The sequence below is a fragment of the Oncorhynchus mykiss genome, chromosome 15 (genome assembly GCF_013265735.2).
Source record: "Oncorhynchus mykiss isolate Arlee chromosome 15, USDA_OmykA_1.1, whole genome shotgun sequence".
Lineage (NCBI taxonomy): Eukaryota > Metazoa > Chordata > Actinopteri > Salmoniformes > Salmonidae > Oncorhynchus > Oncorhynchus mykiss.
This window is the reverse complement of record NC_048579.1, coordinates 56,813,798-56,839,719: the sequence shown is the minus strand read 5'-3', so window position 1 is coordinate 56,839,719 and position 25,922 is coordinate 56,813,798. Positions and strand designations below refer to the sequence as shown.

Genomic DNA, 25,922 nt, shown 5'->3' with positions numbered 1-25,922 from the left:
TAAAACCATCTGTACTCTCTACTCAAGTTACACAGGCTGGTTGACCTAGGGGCCTGTTTTGTTTATGCAGAAGTTAATGCCTTGGTTAATGTCTTGGAACAGGACATCGACGCATAATTCATGTTGTGTGATTGTCAAACTGTCTATGAAGCTTGTTTGAGAAATGGCCCTAATTTTCCTTGAAAGCATATGGTGGGTTCCATAAAAATGTATTAGTACAAGTTGGTAGTACTAAGTGATTTAACATTTTTAAAAACGTCCTCCCAGCACCCAACAGCGTCTTTTGTTTTGACACTGTTCCTCAACTTACCATCATATATTTGATACACCATGTAGTCATTGCGAAAGCTTATACCTGCTTCTTACGTACAACTACTGAAATACATGACCACAAAGCGGAGGAACTTGGCCTGTATATGTTCCATATTCCGCTATACGTATGAATAGTAGCATACTGTATATACTGACGTGTCATGACTACAAACACACGTGCAATCAGAGGATTACTTTAGACCAGCATTGTACGCAAATCTGGGTAAAACAACATGCATATGGATAGTTGCATACTGTTTACACTGGCCGCAAACACATCCTGTTCTGTCAGTAATGCAAATCGGTAGAAAGACAAACATACATTTGCGTTATGTCCTGCTTGTTTCCAGCGAGTCTCGTTGCTATGTACGTTGCTATGTGAGCAGCCTTTTGCTTTCGTAGTCTCCCAGTTCTCAAATCTTTTAATCTTGGCCTCGATGGAAACAATGTGCAATGGCGTTAAATTACCATAGAGCCCAGAATTCTGTGACCAGGAAAAATGCTGAATCCCTGCTGTTATATCAATGTAGCCTGCTATTCTCTCTCATCTCAGAAGCACCAGTCTGTCTTTTAAACCTCTCTCTGATGTGTGTTTGTCCCTCAGTGCCGATGACGGGCTTCACCCAGAGGGCCACCATAGACCCAGAGCTGAATGAGATCCACGTCCTGTCTGGCCTCAGCAAGGATAAGGACAAACGAGAGGAGAACGTTCGTAACTCCTTCTGGATCTATGACATCGCACGCAACAACTGGTACGAAACACACACACACACACGCGCAGTCTTGTATAACTAACCATGTGGGGGGGACACAATTCAATCCCATTCAACATATTTTCCCTAGCTCCTAACCCTAAAACCCTAGCTCCTAAACCTAATTCTAACCTTAACCCTAAACCCCCCCTTGAAATAGCATTTGACCTTGTGGGGACTAACAAAATGTTTTTTTTACTATTCTTGTGGAGACTTCTGGTCCCCACAAGTATAGTTGCACACGCCCACGCCCACGCACACAATAAGACACTTTGATACAATCATCAACCAGTAGTGTCATATTTCAAAGGCTTTCCTGAACTGAAAGGGAGTTTCATAATCTCTCTGCCCTTCAAAAGAGAACAAAATGTTTTTTTCAGGGGGTGTGTTTCAGAGCGTGTGTGTGTTGTACCTCTGCACCTTCATGGAGAAAGTCTTTGTTTTCGCCTAGCTAATTTGGTCAGTTGAAACAGTGCTTGTGAGAAAACAGGCTGAAAGTGCTGCCTGCTGCTGGTTCCGGTACACTTCTTTCTCCAGCTGTTCTTTTTACTGAGTGTCCAGTAAATGAAGTCAATGTTTGTGTGTATGTGTGTTTCTCCGTAGGAGGCTGTCTAGAAGTGTGTTCCAGTATTTGCTTCGGGGTGTGTGGGCGTGTTTCCTTTTTAAGGTATAGAAACACAATGGGTGTTCCCCTTCAGGGTTAAGGCCATGTGCGTACTAACTGTTGTACTGTGTGCGCATGCTGCAGGTCGTGTGTGTATAAGAATGACCAGGCGGTGAAGGAGAACCCCAGTAAAGCTCTACAGGAGGAGGAGCCCTGTCCACGCTTCGCACACCAGCTGGTCTACGACGAAATGCACAAGGTCACGCGCACACACACTTAAAAACAAATATTTGACCTTTATTTGACCAGGTTAGTCTGGTTGAGAACATTTATTTTTCAAGAGAGACCTGAACCAAGACAGCAGCATCAACACATCAGTTTTAGACCGCCACATGACATCAACCAGACTAAGATACATCAATATAACAAGCAGCATGTCAGTGAAGAACATGGACACACACACACACACTTCTACAAAATGCTATAAGCATAAGGGCACAACATTCTTAATGAAATACTGTTTCAGGATATCATTATGATCTGAGACCAGCTGCAGTTTTGAGGGTATTGATGGATAATATCGAATATATCCTCTTTGTGTCCAGGTACACTACCTGTTTGGAGGAAACCCAGGGAAGTCGTGCTCTCCTAAGATGCGTCTGGATGACTTCTGGTCCCTCAAGCTGTGTCGCCCCTCCAAGGAGTACCTGCTCCGACACTGCAGATACCTAATCAGGAAGTACAGGTACACAACCAGAGAATGGACTATACACCTGGAACTGAACCGTAACCTCTCTGTACCATATAGCAAAACAGTGGAGACAAATGTATAGGAGTTATGATACAATTCTAGTTTTGGGTTCTGCTTTGACACGGATTCCACCTAGTGGCCATGTCTTGCCATTGTAGGGAAGGATTATCTCCTCGTTCATTTTGCAGTCTTTGCAGTGATCTTTTTACCTTGTGTGGTACAGAGATTCTGTAGGTTAGGCTAAAGGATTTCCTAAAGCTCTCTGTGGGTATACCTGAAGATCTGTCGTGTGTGTTTTTAGGTTTGAGGAGAAGGCCCAGTCAGAGCCTCTGAATGCTCTGAAGTACCTGCAGAACGACCTCTCTCTGACCGTGGACCACACCAACCCTGATGAGACCAAAGAGGTGAGGGACATTGCAGTGTTATTTATTCAACTGTGCTTTTAGATCAAGTAAACTAGAGGTCGACCGATTTAAGATTTTTCAACGCCAATACCGATTTTTGGAGAACCAATAAAAGCAGATACAGACGATCCATCTATCATCTATCATCTATCTATCTATCATCTATCTATCTATCATCTATCTATCTAAGTTTGGTTTAAATAATGCAAAAACACAGTGTTGGAGAAGAAAGTGCAATATGTGCCATGTGAAACGTTTTAAGTTCCTTGCTCAGAACATGAGAACATGTTCAATACTCCCAGTTAAGAAGTTTAAGGTTGCAATTATTATAGGACCATTTCTCTCTATACCATTTGTATTTCATAGACCTTTGACTGTTGGATGTTCTAATAGGTACTTTAGTATTGCCAGCCTAAACAGCGCTGTGCTTCAAGCATTGCCATAAGCTACTGGCAAACGGAGGAAAGTACTGTTTGAATGAATGCTTACGAGCCTGCTGCTGCCTACCACCACTCAGTCAGACTGCTCTATCAAATCATAGACTTATTATATAGTAAACACACAGAAATACCAGCCTTAGGTCATTAATATGGTCAAATCCGGAAACTATCATTTCGAAAACAAAACGTTTATTCTTTCAGTGAAATACAGAACCGTTCTGTATTTTATCGAATGGGTGCCAACCCTAAGTCTCTAAATATTGCTGTTACATAGCACAACTTTCAATGTTATGTCATAATTCAATGTTATGGAAAATTAATTACGGTATTTGTTAGGAAGAAATGGTCTAGACACAGTTCGCAACGAGCCAGGCGACCCAAACTGCTGCATATACCCTGACTTACACTGAACGCAAGAGAAGTGACACAATTTCAGGCACCGCATTGATTATATGCAATGCTGGGCAAGCTAGTTAAACTAGTAATATCATCAACCATGTGTAGTTAACTAGTGATTATGCTGAGATTGATTTTTTTCCTAAGATACGTTTAGTGCTAGCTAGCAATTTACCTTGGCTCCTTGCTGCCTGCACTCGCGTAACAGGTGGTCGGCCTGCCACGCAGTCCCCTCGTGGATTGCAATATAATCGCCGATTACCGATTTGTTATGAAAACTTGAAATCGGCCCTAATTAATCGGTCACCTTTAAAATAAACATATGAAGTGGTTTGATAATGTAACATTCCAAGCCTGTGTTTTGATGTTCATTGTTGTTTATATTATTACCAGGAATAATGGAAGTGTATTTGTTGGCGGTGTTGCGTTAGTGTTCAGTGACTGAGATGTTGTGTTCCGATGTGACTGTTCAGTTCCAGCTCCTGCCCTCGGCTCTCTTCAAGTCTAGCTCTGACTTCATCCCTCTGGGTAAGAGCCTTCTGCATACTTCACTGGACACACAGTAGATGAAAACCAATGAACGCAACGATTATTCTTGCCCGCTTTCCCCCCCCCCCCTTCGGCCCTTCTTTCTGACGTACTTTCATTTTGATCCTCCCACATGACCTTCTGAGCATGTATGTGACCTTTGAGCTCATAGGACTTCCTGTGGAGATTGAGCAATTGAAGTGAGTCTTTTCTTCCCACCACTCTCTCCCTTCACCATCTCTCTTGTCCCTCTTTCCCTCTCTCTATTCCTTTCCATCTCTCTTCCCCTCCCTGTTCTTCCTATCTCTTTCACACGCTCTTCCTCCCTCACTCATCTCTCCCCCTCTTCTGACCCCTCTCCTCTCTCGCCCTCTCACTCCTTCTCTCAGGTTTCTCAGACGTGGACCAGACGTATGCCCAGCGCACGCAGCTCTTTGACATGCTCGTCAACTTCTTCCCGGACACCATGACCCCACCCAAGGGTAACCTCGTTGACCTCATCACACTCTAGCCCCGCCCCACAACCCTATGCACCACCACCATAAGCCAATAAGACTCTGATTGGCCGGCCCAAAGCCAAACTTAATATTTTTCTACACTTGACCCTTCCAAATTCAGTGGTGCTCTGCTCGCGGACTGCACTTGTTGACCCCCTCTATAGGACGTTGGTTCTTCAACAACTAAAACGGAAAATGAGGGTCAGGCCACTTGTGATCTAAAGGGGTTGATACTGAATATCACTGTGTGAAAAAGAAGAAAATAAACTCCTGATAGTCTTTGTTTAATAAACTGATTTAACAGGGCAAAAATAACCCAGAATTCTGCCAAACATATCTGTGATAACTGATTTGATTTGTGAGGTTTACATTACTTTTACACGCTGCGTTTGAGTTTGCTTGGCATTAGTAGCCTGTTAGATCAAGGAGGAGTCTCTTATTTTCCGCTCGGTCTTGCATCCGTCTCTCTCTGACACTCACTCACACAAACCTGCTTGTGAAAGTAGTTGTTACGTAATGACACCCTGTCAGTGCGTTGTACGTTGAATATACCGTCAACCAAGTTCATGCTTTTGTTTGCTTGCTCTGCCTGTATTATTGGTGGCCATATTATATACCCCATATTTATAATTGTCTGCCATGCTGTTTCACACTGTGTCAAAATGTTGATTGTGTTATATAGAAACAATAGAATAATGATCCTAAGAGACAATTTATATGTCAAATGAAGTTAAGTCAATTAAATCCTCTATCAATGTAAAATTCAGTCATGAGTTTGGGGGGAAAACATTGTCAAGTTGTCAAAAGCCTGGGATTCTGGTAATGGCTACTGTAGCTTTAGTGTGATGTAACCATGGTTATGTCACTGAGGCATGGTGGGAAATGTAGTCTCCAAGTATGAATGTTATTTTTTAAACTCACTCCCCATCTTGTAAGAGAACTGCAACATGATGGTTCTGCTGTATCAGGGAGTTTTTTTAATGTACAAACACACATCTGTACACATATGATCTCATTGGCTGGGATGTATCTCACTTTGACGATGGAAGTTATTTTATGGAAGGAAGAATGAATGATTGCTTTCATTGAGGGAGAGCCCAGTCTCCCCCTTAAGAGATGGCCTGATTACTGGGTTCTCTCTGTTTCTCATGCAAACAGTGATGACAGGACATTCTTCATTTCTGACCTAAAGAAATACAGAACACTAGATTTCATTCTTACTCAGAATAAGGCGATAGGAGCATTTTACAAGTGATCTCTAACACCAAGTTATCAAATGGTATCTGTCTTGTGGCTCCAGCCAAAGTTTTAATGTACAGGAAATGTTTTTGATTGGTTCATAATCATTATGCTGGAACTGAGGATGCCCTTTGATATAGCTTGTGTGTGTTTGTCTCGGATCGCCAGGGTATTTTGTCTAGTCCACCTGTGTAACATAATACAAACATTTGCCTCATATTGTTTTTCCATTAATCTCAGTAGGAGAGATGATTGAAGTGATCCCCTTTTCCCTCCTCAAGAATAGTAGCAGCCTAGTCTTCCATTAATCTCAGTAGGAGAGATGATTGAATTGATCCCCTTTTCCCTCCTCAAGAATAGTAGCAGCCTAGTCTTCCATTACATTGTGTGTATTGTCTATATATTTAGCATTTTTCTGAGACAGCTGTACAGTATGCAGAGTACACTCTAGGCAAAGGCCTATGGAGTCTGTGAAATATCCATCCCCATTTGTTTCGAGATCAATCAACTCCACTATCAGATAACCAGAGAGGGAGGGACTATTCACATTCAAGGAGACAAACACTTAGTGCTTGAGTCGTGTCGGGTGGTAGAGCCAAACTTTAGACATGCTTTTTCTTGTCAAATCCTTACAAAATCCTTGATCAAAATCCTAATCAAATTGGCAGATTGTACACTACGTCCCAATAGATTCATTACATCTGGTTCAAGACTTCTGATCTTATTGTTAGGTGAGTGATCAGATCCGATTTCTCTGTTCGTTTGCACTCATGTCCTCAGTAATCAGAATTAGATTAATTTGAATCACAATCATTTCTGTGTGCGTTTGCTGCTTGTGTGCAAGGTGCACACCCCTGTATGCTTACAGTGTGTGTGTGTGTGTGTGTGTGTTTGTGCTTGTTTGTGTCTGTTTGCTAATGGTTGTCTTCTGCTGCCACCATATTAAGCTTAGTAGATATTAGCTCTCTGACCTGGGATCCAGAGAGAAAGTGTCATACTTACCATCATAGATTTGTAATAAAACCTGTTATTTAGGCCGTACTCATTATTTATGGTCGTTGTCACAGAATAGAAGACTTTTGAGATTGACTTTTGCGGTGGTTTCTTTTTTTGTCAGAAATAAAAGATAAGCTTTAAGAAAACATGAAAGAAGCACCTTTGCAGAAAATATATATATCACAATGCCAAATACATTTTATTTTTGGGAGCGGAAGGAAATTATAATTTTCAGGTAAATGGAATGTTCTTCATCTGCACCCTCTTCTCCCCTACTGGGACTCATGAGTATGTGGGGTACTCTAGAGTGCGTGAATGAGCACTACTCTGTGGATAACGTGAATGTGTAGAGAGCCTATTGTAGAATTGCATTGTATGTAATGTACATAACGAATAAAGATTGTATTTTGTTCAGGTTTTCATAAATAAATGACTCCGGTCTTTTGATTTGTTTGTAACCAGTTGGGATGCAACTATACATTTTGTATTTTGGATTGTTTCATCAATTTACCATTGGTGAAAAGTTACAAAAAATACAACACCTGTTTGAAAGAAGTGTGTTTTTTTGGCAAATCTTTATTGGTATAAGAAAACATGGCTGCCCTGGTCATGATAGATGAGGCACAGCTTCCAGTGTGTCAGACCCCCTGTTGTTTGGCTTCATCAGCAAACAAACCATAAATACATACAATAACTGCTAAATATTTTTGTGTAAAAGAAATAAAATACGAGTGAGCGACTGTACAGAACTAATGACAAACGACACAGGAATGTGTGGAATAAGTGGTGGATTGTTTGGTGTTGGTTGATTTTACAGCTTAAATATAACTGGGAATTATTGTGTCCATGTGAATTATACACGAATTGGAATACATTTAGCCAGATAATCACATGGATATTTAAATACCCTTTTTCGTCAAATCAACTGAATAGAAATGTAACAAACAACAAATAAAATGTGCAGAGGCCTATGTAACCTTCAACATCAGCAAACAAGAAAATATGTATCTTTAGGGGCCAGCTTCCCTGATACAGAGCAACCCCAGTCCTAGACTAAAAAGCATAGTTGAAAGGGCTCTTAAGTCCAAGGGTCGGCTTTCTATGTCCAGGAAACTGGTCCTAGGTCAAGTTCTTTAGAATTTTCAAACGACTATTGACAGTGTTTTTCCCCTTGATATCTGTAGGCCCTCCCGTCCCAGCAGCGTCTCCAGGGACCCCGTTGTTTCATTAGTGTGGTTCACTGTGCTCAGTTGAACCAGTATATGGCTTCTATACAGCAGCCAATGCCAGGTCGTCAGAGCTGAGATTCACTAGTAGTTTAATTCATTCACCAGGATGATTATTTCACTTTATCCTGAGGTCATTTTCTCTAAATCAATACTAATGAGATTTAACCATAAAGGCAGTGTTACAGTTTACAAAGTTTCAGCTTCCATTTTCTCTGAAAATATAAGAAAATACTATGTACAGGTGCTCAAGTGTACAATTCAATGCACTTTTGGGGAGTACGTTGATTACAGCATAAAAAACATGCAGATTTTAGTTTAGACCGCTTCATAAACTCCACCCTGAAATAATGGTGGTTTGAGTGTTTGGTTTTCCCAATTAAATCAATAACTGTGTAGCGGTACATCAAGTACCTTAAATGCTCAATGGCTCTTAAAATGGGATTGTGTATGTTTGAGAGTTACATTTCCCAAATATTGAATATCTCCTAAAACTAGGCACAATGTTGCTTGGTGTAGTATCCACTACATGTCCTGTTACCTTTCCATGGCCACAGCGATGTGACTCTTGACACTCGTTTAGTCGGGATGGGTTTCCAGAATCTGTCATCTGGGTGTTTATTTTCTCCAGATTTGTCAGGTGGTGTCTGTCGTTGCCTTGGGTCTGGTTCAGTGGGGAGGAACATTAAAAGTGTTGCGGATAGAAATGCATTGCATAGAACTGTCACAATTGTGCAATTCCCAAATACCATTATTTAAAGTTGTATATATTCTATATAGAATACATTTCTACCTGCAACGTTTGGAGCTAGAACTCTACTAAACAGGGCCCTTGTAACGGTGCAGGGAAGGGAGAGTCAGTTGGTCGAGGGATTATAGTAGCCCTCCTGTCTGTTCCACTCCTCCTCTACAAGTGAGTGTCCTCCTCGTCTGGCACGTCCTCTTTGAGCAGGCTGTCGATGGGGACAATCCAGCTGTCGTTGAACTCTCCGTACAGGGCCACCTTCTTCTCCTGCATCTCCGGCTGCACCTCCATCACCTCCAATGTGGGGTTGTCATGGTAACCATCCTCCACCGTCTGCAGCTCCTCCGTCAGGTGTTGCTGTTGAGAGAAGATAAGGGGAGATTTCGGGTGAGGACCCTCAAAGCATAGCTCAACTATTATTAGGAAGTATTTTAGGAAGAATGTGGACATATTACAGACAGACATTATTGACTGTAGAGTAGTTTGATTTTCAAATTGTTTACTTGGAGGTTCTTCCGATAGGACTTGCGGTGGTATGAGGCGTAGATGGCGAAGCCTACAATCATGGCCAGCAGAGCTCCGCAGGATGCCAAGATGGCAATCAGGGTCATGTTGTCGCTTGGTTTCTGACAGAATAGATGAAAAAGTAAATAAGGACCCACTCTGGCATGCCTCCCTCCAAATACAACCTTTACATGTTCTCTAGTAGCCAGTTTATGATGACATTCAGAGAAATATGTAGTTCACAATGTTAATTAGACTTACTCTGGTGATTTCCTCGTAGTATTGCTGGACGACAGAGTTGTCCACTAAAAAAAATCAAAGGAAACTTTCATTTACAACAGTTAATTTCTGGTACTTGACCTTGACAGCAATTGGCTCTAACCCTCTCAAATAGTATGTATTTATACACAATTCATACAACCAAGACTAGCATTAGGAAACGGGGTGCGTTAGGTGTGCTCTATTTAATTGCTTTGGAAGCGTCTGAATCGTGGGGACTGGGTAGTTTTACTTACCTTTACCGGTCATTACCACGCTGTCAAAGGTAGTGTGTCCGTTGTTCTCTCTCACAGTCAGAGTACAGTTAGCGTCGTGCATCTGAGACATCAGCTGTCGACACAGCTCCTCCAGGTCCTTCCTCTCGTAATTCTGACGAGAGAAAAAAAAACGTTTAAGGCTCTAAGTTGCATCAAATGTTTCCATAGTTTATGAACGGGACAAAGAACAATCAACATGCCTTGTTGAGTGAATCTATCTAAAGAGTGGCAATTGCTGAGCTGATGTCATTTCACCATGATATCATTACAACCATCACTACAATGCTGGTTTTGGTGAGTCGAGGGAAAGGTCAAAGGTGGGACGTCAGCATTTCCCGCACAATGAGGTGTCAGTTATTCTTGGCCTTTCTGAAGCAGAGCAGCTGTTCATAGACAGTGAGGGAGAATGAGAGCGAGGAAGAACGTGAGAGAGGTGTGGGAAAAACGGAAACCAGCGAAAGGCAGGAAGGTTTCCCACTAAGACACTTTTTCCACCCAATGCCTGCGGAATCCTTTTTTAATAATATGATGCTCTACTTCCACTACTTCCTGTCCTGGCTTTGGAAACAAGTGTCGCTCTGTGTTGAGAATAGACGGGTTGGTTGTTTAGCAACAAAACAGAAGCGTGTGCAACTATGGGGCAAAACAGATGGTTTACTTTGTTGTCAACATGTTAACTCTGTCTCCAAATGTTTATTGAAAACCTAAATACATTTGCACAATGAGCACTTTGTTGTCTTTCAAATAGATTGTTACAGTTGTTGGTTAGCTAGCTGGTAGATTTTTATATTAGCATAGAAATTATATCAGTCAAAATACCTCAAGACATGGTATCAATAACAAGATAAAAATGGCTGAAACGCACCACCTACGATTCCCCACATGGCAGCTTGTCATTGTTGCTAACCAACTGGCCATCCAGAACCACAACAACACACATAATTCTGCCTCAGCATGCACATTGTTTTCATGACGTTGTCAGCTAACCCATCTATAGGACCAGGGGAAGGGTAGAGGTCAGAGCAGGCTTTCACCATCCTGGTCTTTGAGGACCACTCTGTAAAGATGGTTCGAACTGCAACTGAGGATTTGTCATTACATTTGTCATTTGAAACCGAATGTAAACGCAGACCTAAACTCGTGAGCAAATCTAGGATGACAGTAGAAAGGAGAAACCCTTACCTCTCCATTTTGGGACTTGGCAAACTGTAAAAAGCAGGAAAAAAAGACACAGTTCAGGTCATATTTGTGTGCGTTATGATTCAGAAGATTTTTCTTGAATCAGACTGACAAGTCTTATGTTAAACTCTTTCCGTCATACCGTAAAGCTCTTGGGAGGAGTTGTAGTCTCAGCCGTGGTTGTAGACACCATCCTTCCCTGTGTGCTGGTCGTGGTGGTAGCAAGACTGCTGCCTGAACCCACACGGCTGGATGTGGAGGGGGGATGGGAAGGAAAGGACGATGCTGACCATGGGGTTGGGCCCACCGATGTTGTAGTTGAAACCTGTGTGACTTCTTCTAGAAGCATAAATAAGAGAATGGACAATTTTGTCTGTTGAATGTTCTCTCACTTCCATTGTGTAATCACACATGCCCGCATGGGATAAGAACTGTTCAGCTTTTAGGGTTTTAATTCCTTTGAGACTACAGCCAAACTCTATGCTGGGTGAGTGATAGGTGTTTTGAGGTGAAATGGTGTTGGGAGATAGACCCTCACCTGTAGTGTCCGGGGTGGTCTGAGTGAGGGTTCCTGAGGACCCAGAGGCCCCCGTTCCGGCAGTAACAATGCTGGTCCCGGGTGTGACGCCGGCTGTCGTGATTGTGGCTGTGTTAGAGGCTACACTAGTCACCTTGTGAGTTAGGGAGTTGGTGGCTGCTGTGACGCTGGCTGTCGGGATTGTGGCTGTGTTAGAGGCTACACTAGTCACCTTGTGAGTTAGGGAGTTTGTGGCTGCTGTGACGCTGGCTGTCGTGATTGTGGCTGTGTTAGAGGCTACACTAGTCACCTTGTGAGTTAGGGAGTTGGTGGCTGCTGTGACGCTGGCTGTTGTGATTGTGGCTGTGTTAGAGGCTACACTAGTCACCTTGTGAGTTAGGGAGTTGGCTGCTGTGACGCTGTCTGTTGTGATTGTGGCTGTGTTAGAGGCTACACTAGTCACCTTGTGAGTTAGGGAGTTGGTGGCTGCTGTGACGCTGGCTGTCGGGATTGTGGCGGTGTTAGAGGCTACACTAGTCACCTGAGTTGATATCGGTGACGGGGTGGCTGTGACGCCAGCTGTAATTGTGGTGGGGATAGAGGCTATATATGAAGAGGATGAGGGTTGTTGCTTTGGATTAGCATCAGTACAGTGAAGTAGAAGACCTGGAGTGAACAAACACAAAACAGTGTTAACTGTTTAATCTGAAGCAAATATTACATAGGCCTAACTAAATGTAATCTACTTGGCTAAATTTACATGGAAATAATGTCATCTCTAGTCTCTAGAACTTGGTCCCTGTGAGTTGCATACAGTTTTATAAATATCTTGTATGTCTAAGAGAATATCAGTGATGAGATATTGAGGAGGCTCTGTGGTGAACTCTGTGGTAAACCTGCTGTTTTATTTCATTCTCTCTCTGTTTCTCTATTCATAGTAAACAGGACAGGATGCTCCAAACCCAGCCTATGGGCTTGCCCCAGCGCACCGTGAACAATCCTGGACCACGTTCTCAGGCTGGGACCCTAGGGATTTAGAACAATGGCTTCTATGGGATCCCCGCCCTCAACCCACACACACGTACCGCCATAGCATTAGGACTACTACTTGCTTCCTCATACTCAGTCCCGCACATACGTGGGTGCACAGTCACACACTAAAAACACTCATACCTCTCTTATCTCACATGTTCATATATCAGGCCGTATACCTACATTACTAACGCACTGCGCTATAAATAACATGCATTTCAAAGGCTACATATGCTGTCAATTCATATAGGGCTGCATAATTCATCTAATTCACATCAAAATCGCAATATTGTCGTGCAATATTCATGTCGCAAGAAGATTCATATCGCATGCAATATTTTGAAACGCCTCTCAGCCATGTGTAGCGTCTGTTTTTATAGTTGTGGCTGCGTCCCACACGCTCAAGCCCAGCCCCATCAAGCAGCGCAGCTGCTCCTCTTTAGATTCACTATAAGTTTGCATGCTGTTCTGTTAGGTCAAATGCAGTCAACAGATTGTTCCAGACAACGATGACACTTTTTTTTTGCTTTTTAATATAAATCATTCTGTTTCTAGGATTCCAACAGTTCACCCAAGTGTTTTCATCTACAGGTAACTGCCAAAATAAAGGAAACACTTGAGTAAATGACCGATACAAAGTATATGTAAAGCAGGTGCTTCCACACAGGTGTGGTTCCTGAGTTAATTAAGCAATTAACATCCCATCATGCTTAGGGTCATCAGAGAGGAAGAGGCGAAGCGAGAGATTTTACTCCACCCAAAATCTGTCCACGAAAATAAGCCCATGAAGTGAGTCATTTTTGTATGGAGGTCAATGAGTGTGTTGAATTTGATCAACAAAAAATGTAATTGTAATGTGATAGGTGAGGGTTATTTGATCTAATAGAAGTTTCGTAATGGTTAGATTGTTACGAATGCACTGATAAATGTGACATTTTGGCAACTTAAAAAAAAAAATTGTATCTGAGTTGTGCCTGTTGTCATAGAGATACAGTGCATTCAGAAAGTATTCAGACTTTTGTTATGTTAGAGCCTTATTCTAAAATGTATCAAATATTTTTTCCCCTCATCAATCTACACACAATACCCCATAATGACAGAAAACTGGTTTTTAGACATTTTTGCAAATTACAAATTCAAAACATAAGTATTCAGACCCTTTGCTATAAGAATTGAAATTGAACTCAGGTGCATCCTTTTTCCATTGATCATCCTTAAGATGTTTCTACAACTTGATTGGAGTCCACCTGTGGTAAATTCAATTGATTGGACATGATTTGGAAAGGCACACACCTGTCTATATAAGGTCCCACATTTGACAGTGCATGTCAGAGCAAATACCAAACCATGAGGTCAAAGGAATCATCTGTAGAGTTCTGAGACCGGATTATGTCGAGGCACAGATCTGGGGAAAGGTACCAAAACATTTCTGCAACATTGAAGGTCTCCAAGAACAAAGTGACCTCCATCATTCTTAAATAGAAGAAGTTTGGAACCACCAAGACTCCTACTAGAGCTGGCCGCCTGGCCAAACTGAACAATCGGGGGAGAAAGGCATGACTGATAGAACTCCAGAATTAATCTGTGGAGATGGCTGTCCTTCTGGAAGGTTCTCCCATCTCTGCAGCACTCCACCAATCAGGCCTTTATGGTAGAGTGGCCAGACGGAAGCCACTCCTCAGTAAAAGGCACATGACAGCCCTCTTGGAGTTTGCCAAAAGGGACCTCGGACCATGAGAAACGAGATTCTCTGGTCTGATGAAACGATGATTGAACTCTTTGGCCTGAATGCCAAGCGTCATTTCTGGAGGAAACCTGGCACCATCCCTACGGTGAAGCATGGTGGTGGCAGCGTCATGCTGTGGGATGTTTATCGGCTGCAGGGACTGGGAAACTAGTCAGGATCGAGGGAAAGATGAACGGAGCAAAGTACAGAGAGATCTTTGATGAAAACCTGCTCCAGAGCGCTCAGGACTTCAAACTGGGGTGAAGGTTCACCTTCCAACAGGACAACAACCCTAAGCACGCAGCCAAGACGACACAGGAGTGGCTTCGGGACAAGTCCCTGAATGTCCTTGAGTGGCCCAGCCAAAGCCCGGATTTTAACCCAATCGAACATCTCAGGAGAGACCTGAAAATAGCTGTGCAGCGACTCTCCCCATCCAACCTGACAGAGCTCGAGAGGATCTGCAGAGAATAATGGGAGAAACTCCCTAAATACAGGTGTGCCAACCTTGTAGCGTCATACCCAAGAAGACTCGAGGCTGTAATCACTGCCAAATATGCTTCAACAAAGTACTGAGTAAAGGGTCTGAATACTTATGTAAATGCATTATTCCCATTATTATTTTTGCTAAAAATTCTGAAAACCTGTCTTTGCTTTGTCATTATGGGATATTGTGTGTATATTGATGAGGGGGGAAAACTATTTAATACATTTTAGAATAAGGCTGTAATGTAAATAAATGTGGAAAAAGTCATGGGATCTGAACACTTTCCAAATGCACTGTAAACGGAGGACTCATCATCAAACTGTTTTAGCATGGACATTGCCATTGAACGCTTCCACCCTTTTAAAGTAGTCAACTGAATGGGGATTCCTATGAGTTGGGAGGAATCAGCCAATGAAGACGTTGACTACTTTAAAATGGAGATGGCCTCAATGGCGCTGCCCATGCTGTCACAGACGCTATAATTGCACAGATACAAAGATTAGTCCTCTATATCTCTATGGTCTGTTTTTCACACGTGTATCTGCCCGCTCATTAGCTGGAATGGTCCCACCTGATCTCATCTACTGCCTGCCTGCCTTTTATCTTTGGGAACATGTATTTCCATTGTTAGAGCGGTCACTCGAATATCTTTTCAATATAATAGACAGTCTTTGGGTTGATGTATAAAAATGTCCAGTTGCCCATTATTTTGGCTACCATGGTTAAAAGAAAAGATCTGTGATGTTGAAAGAGGGGTCTCAAAGGAGCTTAGGGGGTTTACAGGGTGTGTGTGTGTGTGTCTCAATCACCAGATCTCAACCCAATTAAACAGTTATGGGAGATTCTGGAGTTGTTCCTGAGAGTGTTTTCCACCACCAACAAAACACCAAATTTTGAAATTTCTTGTGGAAGAATGGTGTTGCATCCCTCCAGTGAAGTTCCAGACACTTGTAGAATATATACCAAGGCACATTGAAGCTGTTCTGGCTGGTGGTGGCCCAACACCCTATTAAGACACTTTTATGTTGTTATTTCCTTTGTTTTGGCAGTTACCTGTATATTGCAAGTCAAATTACATATTTGGTTAAAAAAAAATCACCTTTTTTTTTTTTTTGCAGATATTGTGCAGCCCAAAATCTATACACATAGGACAACATTGTTTTTCAAACAGTGCTCAGTAATTGGATATTCCTGCCAAGGTTACAACCACAAACACAGGCCTACGATACAGGTAGTGGACATACTGTACATACACACCCATACACTCTCACCTCCCACTCCACATGTGCACTGTAGAATAAAGAGATGTGGGGGCTCTAATCGACTCTATTCAATCCAACCTCATAAGGTTTCTATACTACTTGAATCACCCTTACAACATTCCAACCAGATTGTCAATCTCCATATCAATACATATTTTCACACTCTAATAGTCATTGTATGTATGTTATTGAGTAGAGCCCCTCCTGTTGACCAGCTCGTTAAAAAGATGCTCAGCCAGGATGTAAAGATGTAAATCCAGACGTGGGGATTAATAGTGGTTGTCGGGGGCAACGAGGACATTGTCTAAAACAGCCTCTTATCAGTGTCTGTTTTAGAGGGGTGGTGGAAGAAGGGAGAGGTAAAACATTGTTGTCTCCATCTCTTCTCTTTGACAGGCAGCCAACACTGTGGCTGCTATCCCAAACTGCAGACACGCCAATTGTTATCAGGCTCCATTAAGCAGCCTAGTAGTCACTGAGGAGAGAACCCAGAGACACAGACAGCTCTATAGGAGGGGGAAACTCTGAATCCTCCCCCCGGGCCCAGCCTGTTTGTTTACACTCCTGCTAATGTCCCCTGGCAGCTAGTGAAAGGAAGTTGCTACAGCATTGGTAATGTCCCCAGGTAGCTAGTGAAATGAAGTTGCTACAGCATTGGTAATGTCCCCAGGTAGCTAGTGAAAGGAAGTTGCTACAGCATTGGTAATGTCCCCTGGTAGCTAGTGAAAGGAAGTTGCTACAGCATTGGTAATGTCCCCAGGTAGCTAGTGAAATGAAGTTGCTACAGCATTGGTAATGTCCCCAGGTAGCTAGTGAAAGGAAGTTGCTACAGCATTGGTAATGTCCCCTGGTAGCTAGTGAAAGGAAGTTGCTACAGCATTGGTAATGTCCCCAGGTAGCTAGTGAAATGAAGTTGCTACAGCATTGGTAATGTCCCCTGGTAGCTAGTGAAAGGAAGTTGCTACAGCATTGGTAATGTCCCCAGGTAGCTAGTGAAAGGAGGTGCTAAAACGACCAACCACCCTCTGCTCATTTTTGCATTAAGTAACCTTCTGTCTTATGTAACCATACCAAACTTGCCATATCATACTAATTTCAGTGTCCCGAATGTATATTTACTATGTTACGCGTGGTCTATGAGATCAGGCAGGGTAGCTCGAGAAAGGAGGCTGCTTCAACATTGTAGTCTAACAGGTGGAAGTATCCCAGCAGGACTGAATGACAATGAAAAAAAAAGTGTTTTACAGACAGTATTTCTTTGCTACATTTTAAGACAGCTTTTGGAAATGTGTCAGTCAGGAGTGATACAGTTCATTTCTGACATACTCTATGCAATGTCTTGAGAGAAGACTGTACTGATCATGCAGATATTCCATGTACAGTATGTATTTGACCTGGGACTGGTGAACTGCTCCTGTGATTTCCACACAGTGTTCTGCCTCTGAGACTCTGTGTTGTTGCGAGACGTGTGTCTCTATCTGTCTGCTCCACTATCTCCCCTCTTCTACCTCCTCTAGCTGTGGTGTCATATTTTGGGATGACCCTCTTTGACCCTGCCTGTCACCGGGTGTCTGTTTCTTAACAGGTGACAGCAGCAACCCTGATCCTGACATTATTAGCTGGGGCTGTTTTTACCTCAGAGACATTCCACCACCCCCCCCCCCCCCCACAAACACACACACACTCACACACACACACACACACACACGGATAGCACCTGTAGTCTCTCCAAAAACACTCATTCCTTAAGATATGCCCCCCCTCCCTCCCAGAGAAAGGGGGGGGGGGGTAGGAGATGGAATGGAACATTCCATCTCCATAGCTTCCCTTTCCTCAGCCATAGGCTCCCTAGCTAGTAGCCATGATGCTTAGTAGTGAATAGGGAATGAAGCCTTGTTGTAACTCATAGATCACACCAGAGCAGGTTCCTGTATACCATAGTAAGATTACATTACTATCCCCATGAGTATTGGATGTCTGTCTGTGTGACTACACAGCATAACTGGGCCAACACAGACTGACCTGCAGCCAGGTCTTATTAGCCTCTTCCTCTACCAGGCTATTATTAAGATGAATCGCTAGGTCATTGGGTCCGGTTATGTCCTGTTGGGTCTGCTACTACAGTGTCTCTCTCCCACGGGGTGTGACCCGGTGTCCCGGACCCTCTCAGGGCCAGACAGTAGTCAGAGGGTGTGAGAACCGACCCCAAGGTCCTTCCTGTTAACTCTGTTATGCAATAAGATATGGGCTTCTTTGCTCTCTCACTGTGTGTGTGTGTGTGTGTGTGTGTGTGTGTGTGTGTGTGTAGCACATGGGGATGTGTGACTCAGTTGGTAGAGCATGGCACTTGCAACGCCAGGGTTGAGGGTTTGAATCCCATAGGGGACCAGTAAGTGAGGGTGGTCACGTGTGCTAGCAAGGCAGAGGTCATGGTTTGAGCCGAATCAAGAAGAAGTGGTTCTCGCTAAGCAAGCAGCGTGACATTCTTCACGTGTGTGCATGACTTAAACACAGAGAGCATGAAACACCCTACACACACCCTGCTCTGACTCAAGACTAACAGAGACACAGTAAAATACAGTCAGTTACTTCCAAATCTTCAAGATGGAAATGCAACAAGATGATGATAAGGCCTCTAAATGCCATTTACCATAGGGTTGAGTTCTTCAACTTCCCCAGTGTTTGTGTTCCTAACTCATGCCTGTGACAGTGTTATGGCTTGGCCTGTCCCACTGTGACTAACGAGTCAGTAATGGGGTCAGAGGGGTGTCTCCCTCTCCCCTGCCCTCCCCACAGGGGGTCCTGTTATTGGGTCCCGGCGGGTGTCAAGCACAATCATGTTTAGTGTGAGAGCCTCCATCCGTACACAGTTAAAGCAGAATGACAATCGGCCTGGAGGGTGGAGACTTGTTGAATTGTCCTGCCTTCCTGCCAGCCATATTGTAAGAATAACCTCTGGGCCCCAGGCCCCACACAGACTACTACTGGTAGAGGGAGGGGAGCAGAGGCTTATGGCGACCAGCCTGGGCACCATCAGTTAACATCTTAAAAATAAAAAGAGCCTTTCTTTAGTCCTAAGGGTGTGTGTCTGCCGGTCTACTTGTGTTCTGGCATGGGTATGTGATCCTGTCTAGCTGTGTGTGAATTCATCTCTGTCCCTGTATGTGTGCCAGCCAGGCCATCCCATAATAAGGCCAGATTTATGTGCGTCTGAGCGTGAACATCCACCATGCACTGCCAGAGGTAGGAGAGTAAATAAATAAATGTAGCTATCCCTCTCCAGCCCCGGACACACAGTCACGCTGTTAGGTGGGTGACGGCCCACACAAAAGCCTGGCTTCCCCCGCGTGTGGCTATGCCAGGGGGGGTTACTCCCTCACCCCCGGCCCCCTGCTGCGGACCAAGCTTTTTAGGAGCCCAGTAGTCCCCCGCCTTCTTGGGGTGTCCCATTGAGAGGGGTAATTCAGAATTGGAACTGGGGGAGGAAAGGGGGGATGAAGGGGAGAGAGGAGGAGGAGGGAGGCAGTCTTTACACAGTACTTATCCAATAGGCTCCTCCATTAAGGAGAGGGGCTGTGAATGTAAAAACACTGTGAATAAAAGGGAGAGCAGAGAAAGAGTAGGGAGAAAGCGGGATTGGGGGAGGTGGGTAGAGGAGGATTGGGGGAGGTGGGTAGAGGAGGATTGGGGGAGGTGGGTAGAGGAGGATTGGGGGAGGTGGGTAGAGGAGGATTGGGGGAGGTGGGTAGAGGAGGATTGGGGGAGGTGGGTAGAGGAGGATTGGGGGAGGTGGGTAGAGGAGGATTGGGGGAGGTGGGTTAGAGGAGGATTGGGGGAGGTGGGTAAGAGGAGGATTGGGGGAGGTGGGTAAGAGGAGGATTGGGGGAGGTGGGTTAGAGAAGGATTGGGGGAGGTAGGTAAGAGGAGGATTTGGGGAGGTGGGTAAGTGGAGGATTGGGGGAGGTGGGTTAGAGGAGGATTGGGGGAGGTGGGTAAGAGGAGGATTGGGGGAGGTGGGTAGAGGAGGATTGGGGGAGGTGGGTAGAGGAGGATTGGGGGAGGTGGGTAGAGGAGGATTGGGGGAGGTGGGTTAGAGGAGGATTGGGGGAGGTGGGTAAGAGGAGGATTGGGGGAGGTGGGTAAGAGGAGGATTGGGGGAGGTGGGTTAGAGAAGGATTGGGGGAGGTAGGTAAGAGGAGGATTTGGGGAGGTGGGTAAGTGGAGGATTGGGGGAGGTGGGTTAGAGGAGGATTGGGGGAGGTGGGTAAGAGGAGGATTGGGGGAGGTGGGTAAGAGGAGGATTGGGGGAGGTGGGTAAGAGGAGGATTGGGGGAGGTGGGTAAGAGGAGGATTGGGGGAGGTGGGTAAGAGGAGGATTGGGGGAGGTGGGTAAGAGGAGGATTGGGGGAGGTGGGTAAGAGGAGGATTGGGGGAGGTGGGTAGAGGAGAGTGAGGGTGGAAAAAGGGTGTTGGTCTCTGTCTGATGGTGTAAATAAAAAATATTATTTAACTGTCTGTGACTACACAGCATAGCTGACAGGATGAAGATTAACAGCTGCCACACGGTGTGGGTCCACACACCCAAACACAACCACATTCCTAGTGCTGTGATGCCAGGTTTATGGGTGTGTTTGTGTCTATGTTGAGCTGTGGTGTGGTGTGCACTTATGGTCAAGTCCAGCGCTTCTACAGCACTTTAGTCTATAGAGGTCTGGGTCAATCCAAGAAATGAGTCCCTTTTGGTTAGTGTAAAAAGTTTGATTTCACCTAATCTAACGTTCTGTTATGAACAGCAACTTAATAAAGAATTTTTTTTTCACATTTCAAGAAATATCTATAATAACAGCCTACTAAGTGCCAATTAAATTAACAGGGTAGACGATTCTGTCATAAATCAGCCATAAATCCCCTTGTGACAGGGTTGTTAAATTCTAGCCTGTCTATCTACGGGTAACCGGGTAGACATGTTATGCTCGATACGCTAAGTTTTCCACCAGAAAATGGCCAAAAAGAGTAGAACCAGTTCGTTCACCTGCTTATACACTATGATTTTACTCATGTTTATTTAGAAAAGATAAGGGACAGGTTTTTTCCCCTTAAAATGAATCACTAATCACATGAAGAAATAATCATCTTCAGGAATGACTTGATCAAAGCAACAAAATAACTAGGGCTTTACAATAATGGTGAAAACTTGGACTATCCAAATAGTGTGACCCCATCTGTAGATTCTCTACAGATGGTCATACTATCAATAAACCATCTGTTGATAAGCAACTGCTTGTTAAGGTTACGGTTATGGTATGGTTTAAAATAAGGGTTAGGGTTAGGAAGGGTTAGGACTTTATCCAAATAAAGAGTTACAAAGCTTGGAGAAATGTTGGGGTTAATCTTCCTAGATGTCACAGGGGGTGTACTGAGGGACATGTCACAGAGGGTGTACTGAGGGACATGTCACAGGGGGTGTACTGAGGGACATGTCACAGGGGGTGTACTGAGGGACATGTCACAGAGGGTGTACTGAGGGACATGTCACAGAGGGTGTACTGAGGGACATGTCACAGAGGGTGTACTGAGGGACATGTCACAGAGGGTGTACTGGGGGACATGTCACAGAGGGTGTACTGGGGGACATGTCACAGAGGGTGTACTGGGGGACATGTCACAGAGGGTGTACTGGGGGACATGTCACAGAGGGTGTACTGGGGGACATGTCACAGAGGGTGTACCAATTAAAACTAAAAATTCCAATTAAAACTAAAATAAGTCTGTATTTGACCCCCCTGTGACTTAAGGGTTGGAGGAGCTTCTCTCTGTGTTTTTGCTGGGGGGGGGGGGGCATTAAGGTCCATGTGCTTATTGATTGTGATCCGCAGATGCCTTGTTCATCTTGCCCAGGCAGAGACTGAAGTGTGAGCTTGTTTTTCCCAGTTATTTTTACATTTTGTTCACGCCTACATGAATAATCATTTTATTTTTTTATTTTAAAGCATTGTAAACTTTTTTTCTGTCCAGTGGATGGTTGGTCTGTGGCCATGACTCTCTGTGAGTGGATGCATTTCTCCACCCTTATCCCTTGACTGTTTACAGGAACAATGGTGAGGTGTTTGCTCTGTCCCTGTACTATAGATTACCCTTTAACCTCTGTAGCCTTCTGCCTGGTGTGTTTAACTTGTCTAAAGTATGGTATCTTTAAAGCTATTTTTTTATTTGTATTTTTTTTCTAGTTGAGTATATTATTTATATTGCTTTGTCTTGTCTGTGTGTGTGTGTGTGTGTGTGTGTGTGTGTGTGTGTGTGTGTGTGTGTGTGTGTAAAACTTAATAAACAGAGTTTAAAAAAATAATATCAAAGGAACTCATTTTGTGGAATGACCCGTCTATTGTCTTTAATCCTGTGTGTTGGCTGGCTTTGAGCTAAACTAAGGAATGCAGCAAGGAATACTGTATGCTATTAATCTATTACCAGTAAATACATTAGGCAAGGAATGTTGGTAGACAACAGTGTGGAACAGTTGACATTATGGAGGAGATTGGAGTGATATAGTGGTCACCGACACTTAAGACCCAACTCTGACACACACACACACACACACACGTTTTGTTTGCTTGGCTCTTATTAGGAAACATCCGCTCTCTGTTTTCTTAGAGGTAAAGTAGAAGGGAGTTCCCAGCCAGGGCAGAGAAAGGAGTGTGAGGAGAGAGTGAAGGTGGGAGGGAGAGACCTTGTACATGTGTGTGTTCCTGTATGTGTGATATGAGAGAGAGATGAAGCAGGGAGGCGGTAGAAGGGAGGAGGGGAGCTGAGTGAAGGTCTGTGATGCATGGTGCCAGCCACTGGCCTGATTAATGTCCACCTGGCCTGGACATGTAGGAGTGTAGACTGCTCTGGGGTGAAGATAGAGGTGGAGGGTGTGGTGGTGCTTTATCATCCACATCAGACAGTGATGAATCACAAGGCTTTACTACACTTACTCCCTAGAGGAACTGGAAGCCTCCCTATCCTGTACTGTTCCCCAACGCTGCTGTTTAAAACCCCAATCCCCTGAATGTCGATAGTGGATCTAAATCCCCTGGCTGCCTCTGAAATGGCACCCTATTCTCTTTATAGTGCACTATTGATCAGCGCTGTAATGGGCCCTGGCCACATTACAATGCACTACTTTTGCAGGGCCCATATGGCTCAGGTAAAAAAGTATGCCCTATAGAGGCAATGGAGTGTCATTGCAGATGCACAGCCTGTTTAATGTCCTGTTTCCCCTCACTTTTATTAGGGGAATTTCCAGGGGAGTGAAGGAGTGAGGACTCCGTCTCCCTGTCCTTGCATTTGAGTGAACCAGGCTGTGTGTGTGCGTGAGGAGACGGAGGGAGCTCATATATCCTCTCAGGATGGGAATCTGGTGCCACACCTTCCTTACGAACAGGGATGTTGTTAAAGGAGTTTTCCTATCTATTGTTCTCCGCTAGCGTTCTCCCATAGGCTGGGCCTAGGGAGGATGGCTGTGGGTGACAAGCCGCATGCCGATCATAAGAGATCCTGGCTGGGTTTACCTTTTAGGAAAACACACGACATGGCCTTCTTGACCCCAGATAGAGGATGAAAGGGACTGGGAAGTGGTGTGTGCGGGGTAGACTCTGGACGGATATGGTCTGGTCTGGGATATTTGACTTGTTCTTTTTAAAAGCACTATGGTTCGTTTGCAGATTCAAAATGTAAATGAATAGTTTGTGTTCTATCAAATGGTAATGGAGGTTGATTTGTATCCAAAGGAGGACATCGGTTTTTTTTTTTGTGCCTATATGCTTGTCAATAATGCTTGTCAAGTTAGTTTTAGGCCTAACTCCTTATGTGGTCTAAAACAGTTTTGGGGAAAGGGCTGACCGTGAACATCCAGTCTGTTTTTTCTCGGCGACAAAAAAACAAAAGCCTCCTCTACTTTTCATGAATTTATAGTGGCAAGAGGCAGGTGCGACCTGCGCGTAATTAAAGAATAACACTCCGCCTTACCATTTGGCATGAGGGTCGTCTCGAGCGGGTCACGGGGGCACTTCATTATGCGGTCCCGTTGTCTCCCTCCCGGGCTCCCGGCTCTTGAGCACAGTGTGAGAGGAGAGGACCCGGGCGTGAAGAGGGGGCAGATGTTTCAGCTGCGCGGCCCTGGCACTGACTCCCCGGTGCCACTCCCTCAGATGCCAGTCTCTGCCTCGCACTTACAGTGCAACTCCCCCTCACTCACTCCTCGATACCGAAATTAGAGCAGCATGTTGTGAAAGCGCGCAGCTGGTATAGATTCTCACTAGTATTAGTGGGATAGAGGGCTAATAAAATAACGGTTTAATAGGAATTATATTTTGTACCTTTGGATTACTGCCAAGCAACATGTTCTTTTAGCACCGATGACTGAAAAAAATGACAATATGTCAATCATATAGACGGAGTAACGAAAACGATGTAATTTTTGATGGGAATTCCATTCTATTTTGTTTTACAGATTCACAGATTAAGCTACAAACTTCAGTGCATCATCAACTGTAAACTATTGATGTACGCACCTGTTGCTGAGGAGAAACACAACCTCTTATAATCAACATTGTTTTATTTAGTTGTTTTTCTTTTATTATGAATTGATAAATGATGATACCAAATGTGATCTCCTCCTATGTTAACTTCTCTCATTGAATGTCTTCAATAGCTCAAATAAAGGAAAGGTGATGATGGGGTCTTGTGGGTCCCCAAAAATAAAACCAACTTTGATCAAATTAAATAAAATACAAAGAATAGACACTTACCAAGTGGAAGAAGTGCCCACGTGATTCGCATTATCGTTTCCATTCTGTTTTTTTTTACCCAACTTTGTTTCATTCAGTGTTGCTGCAGCACTCAATCCGTGGTTTTAGGTATTCCGAATCAGAATGTTGAATTACAAGCAGCGGATTCTTGCTGGAGACGCCGGTCCGTTACGCCTATCTCATTGAATTTGTATTTGAAGTAAATTATTTTCCCAAAGTTATTGTTTTGCTGAAAGCTAAGAACTCTTTTGTTTGGCGCTTCTCCCCTTCTTTTCTCCCCCTCTCTGAGTCGGGAATTTGGGGGAAAGTTTTTCTCCGGTCTCCTTGGCTGCGCTGATTGTGTAGCGTTGTTGCTGGCTCCTTCTCCCCGAGTGGCTTGAAAACGTATTGTGCTTTCAAAGCGCAAGCCCCGTGGCCAGTCCAGACCCCAGTCTTCTTTACAAGTGTTCAGCTGTTACTCACAGGCCCATGGCACTGCCCATTCCAGCTTGTCATGCGAGGCAAGGGGAGATCCAATAGAATGCATTTTTGGGCGGACTCTCAAGCTGACCAACACTGAAGAACAAAGGAAACGACTCCCAACGACTTTGTTCCTTCAGTTTGCCTTATTCCAATAATGGTCAATGATACAATAAATACAGTGGCTTGCGAAAATATCCCCCCGACATTTTTCCTAATTTGTTGCCTTACAACCTGGAATTAAAGTAGATTTTTGGGGGGGCTGTATAATTTGATTTATGCAACATGCCTACGATTTTGAAGATGCAAAATGTTTTTTTTTTACTGTGAAACAAACAAGAAATAAGACAAAAAAAAAGAATTTGAGCATGCATAAATATTAACCCCCCCAAAGTCAATACTTTGTAGAGCCACCTTTCCCAGGAATTACAGCTGCAAGCCTCTGTCTCTAAACCTGGCACATCTAGCCACTGGGATTTTTGCCCATTCTTCAAGGCAAAATGCTCCAGCTCCTTCAAGTTGTATGGGTTCCCCTGGTGTA

At 44.0% G+C, this 25,922-nt stretch overlaps 2 protein-coding genes across 7 annotated transcripts in view; one reads left to right on the top strand and one right to left on the bottom strand.

The window, feature by feature from the left end:
- The window catches only part of LOC110490371 (muskelin), a 43,274-nt gene extending 35,879 nt beyond the window's left edge, over positions 1-7,395 (top strand). For 3 of the 4 annotated variants that reach the window (XM_021563729.2, XM_021563727.2, XM_036944732.1), the window contains exons 13-18: positions 917-1,064; positions 1,813-1,927; positions 2,274-2,413; positions 2,721-2,823; positions 4,133-4,187; positions 4,577-7,395. In XM_021563729.2, the coding sequence (XP_021419404.2) occupies positions 917-1,064; positions 1,813-1,927; positions 2,274-2,413; positions 2,721-2,823; positions 4,133-4,187; positions 4,577-4,698 (683 nt within the window). In that variant the 3' untranslated portion in view covers positions 4,699-7,395. Of the gene's footprint in view, positions 1-916; positions 1,065-1,812; positions 1,928-2,273; positions 2,414-2,720; positions 2,824-4,132; positions 4,188-4,359; positions 4,388-4,576 lie in introns of all 4 variants that reach the window. The other variant, XM_036944730.1, reaches the window with a different exon arrangement.
- Positions 7,396-7,464: 69 nt separating this feature from the next.
- Positions 7,465-25,409, bottom strand: LOC110490372 (podocalyxin). 3 transcript variants are annotated; one of them, XM_036944733.1, is made up of 9 exons: positions 24,923-25,406; positions 12,168-12,292; positions 11,648-12,014; positions 11,252-11,448; positions 11,113-11,136; positions 9,910-10,042; positions 9,656-9,699; positions 9,394-9,516; positions 7,469-9,247 (listed from the first exon to the last, which is right to left on the bottom strand). In XM_036944733.1, the coding sequence occupies exons 1-9, from the start codon at positions 24,993-24,995 to the stop codon at positions 9,053-9,055; spliced, it is 1,281 nt and encodes a 426-aa protein (XP_036800628.1). In that variant the 5' UTR covers positions 24,996-25,406; the 3' UTR covers positions 7,469-9,052. The 3 variants fall into 3 exon arrangements, with proteins under 3 accessions (XP_021419407.2, XP_036800628.1, XP_021419406.2); XM_021563732.2 differs by having other exon boundaries at positions 7,465-9,247; positions 11,252-11,445; positions 11,648-12,292; positions 24,923-25,409; XM_021563731.2 differs by having other exon boundaries at positions 11,648-12,292.
- Between the last annotated feature and the right edge of the window lie 513 nt (positions 25,410-25,922).

Excerpts from the sequence above, each read along its gene's own strand:
- LOC110490372 (XM_021563731.2), bottom strand. The coding sequence starts at position 24,995 with ATGAAACAAAGTTGGGTAAAAAAAAACAGAATGGAAACGATAATGCGA. Across the intron at positions 12,293-24,922 it reads GTGGGCACTTCTTCCACTTG|GTCTTCTACTTCACTGTACT; the intron begins GTAAGTGTCTAT and ends TGTTCACTCCAG. Across the intron at positions 9,700-9,909 it reads CGTGGTAATGACCGGTAAAG|TGGACAACTCTGTCGTCCAG; the intron begins GTAAGTAAAACT and ends GATTTTTTTTAG.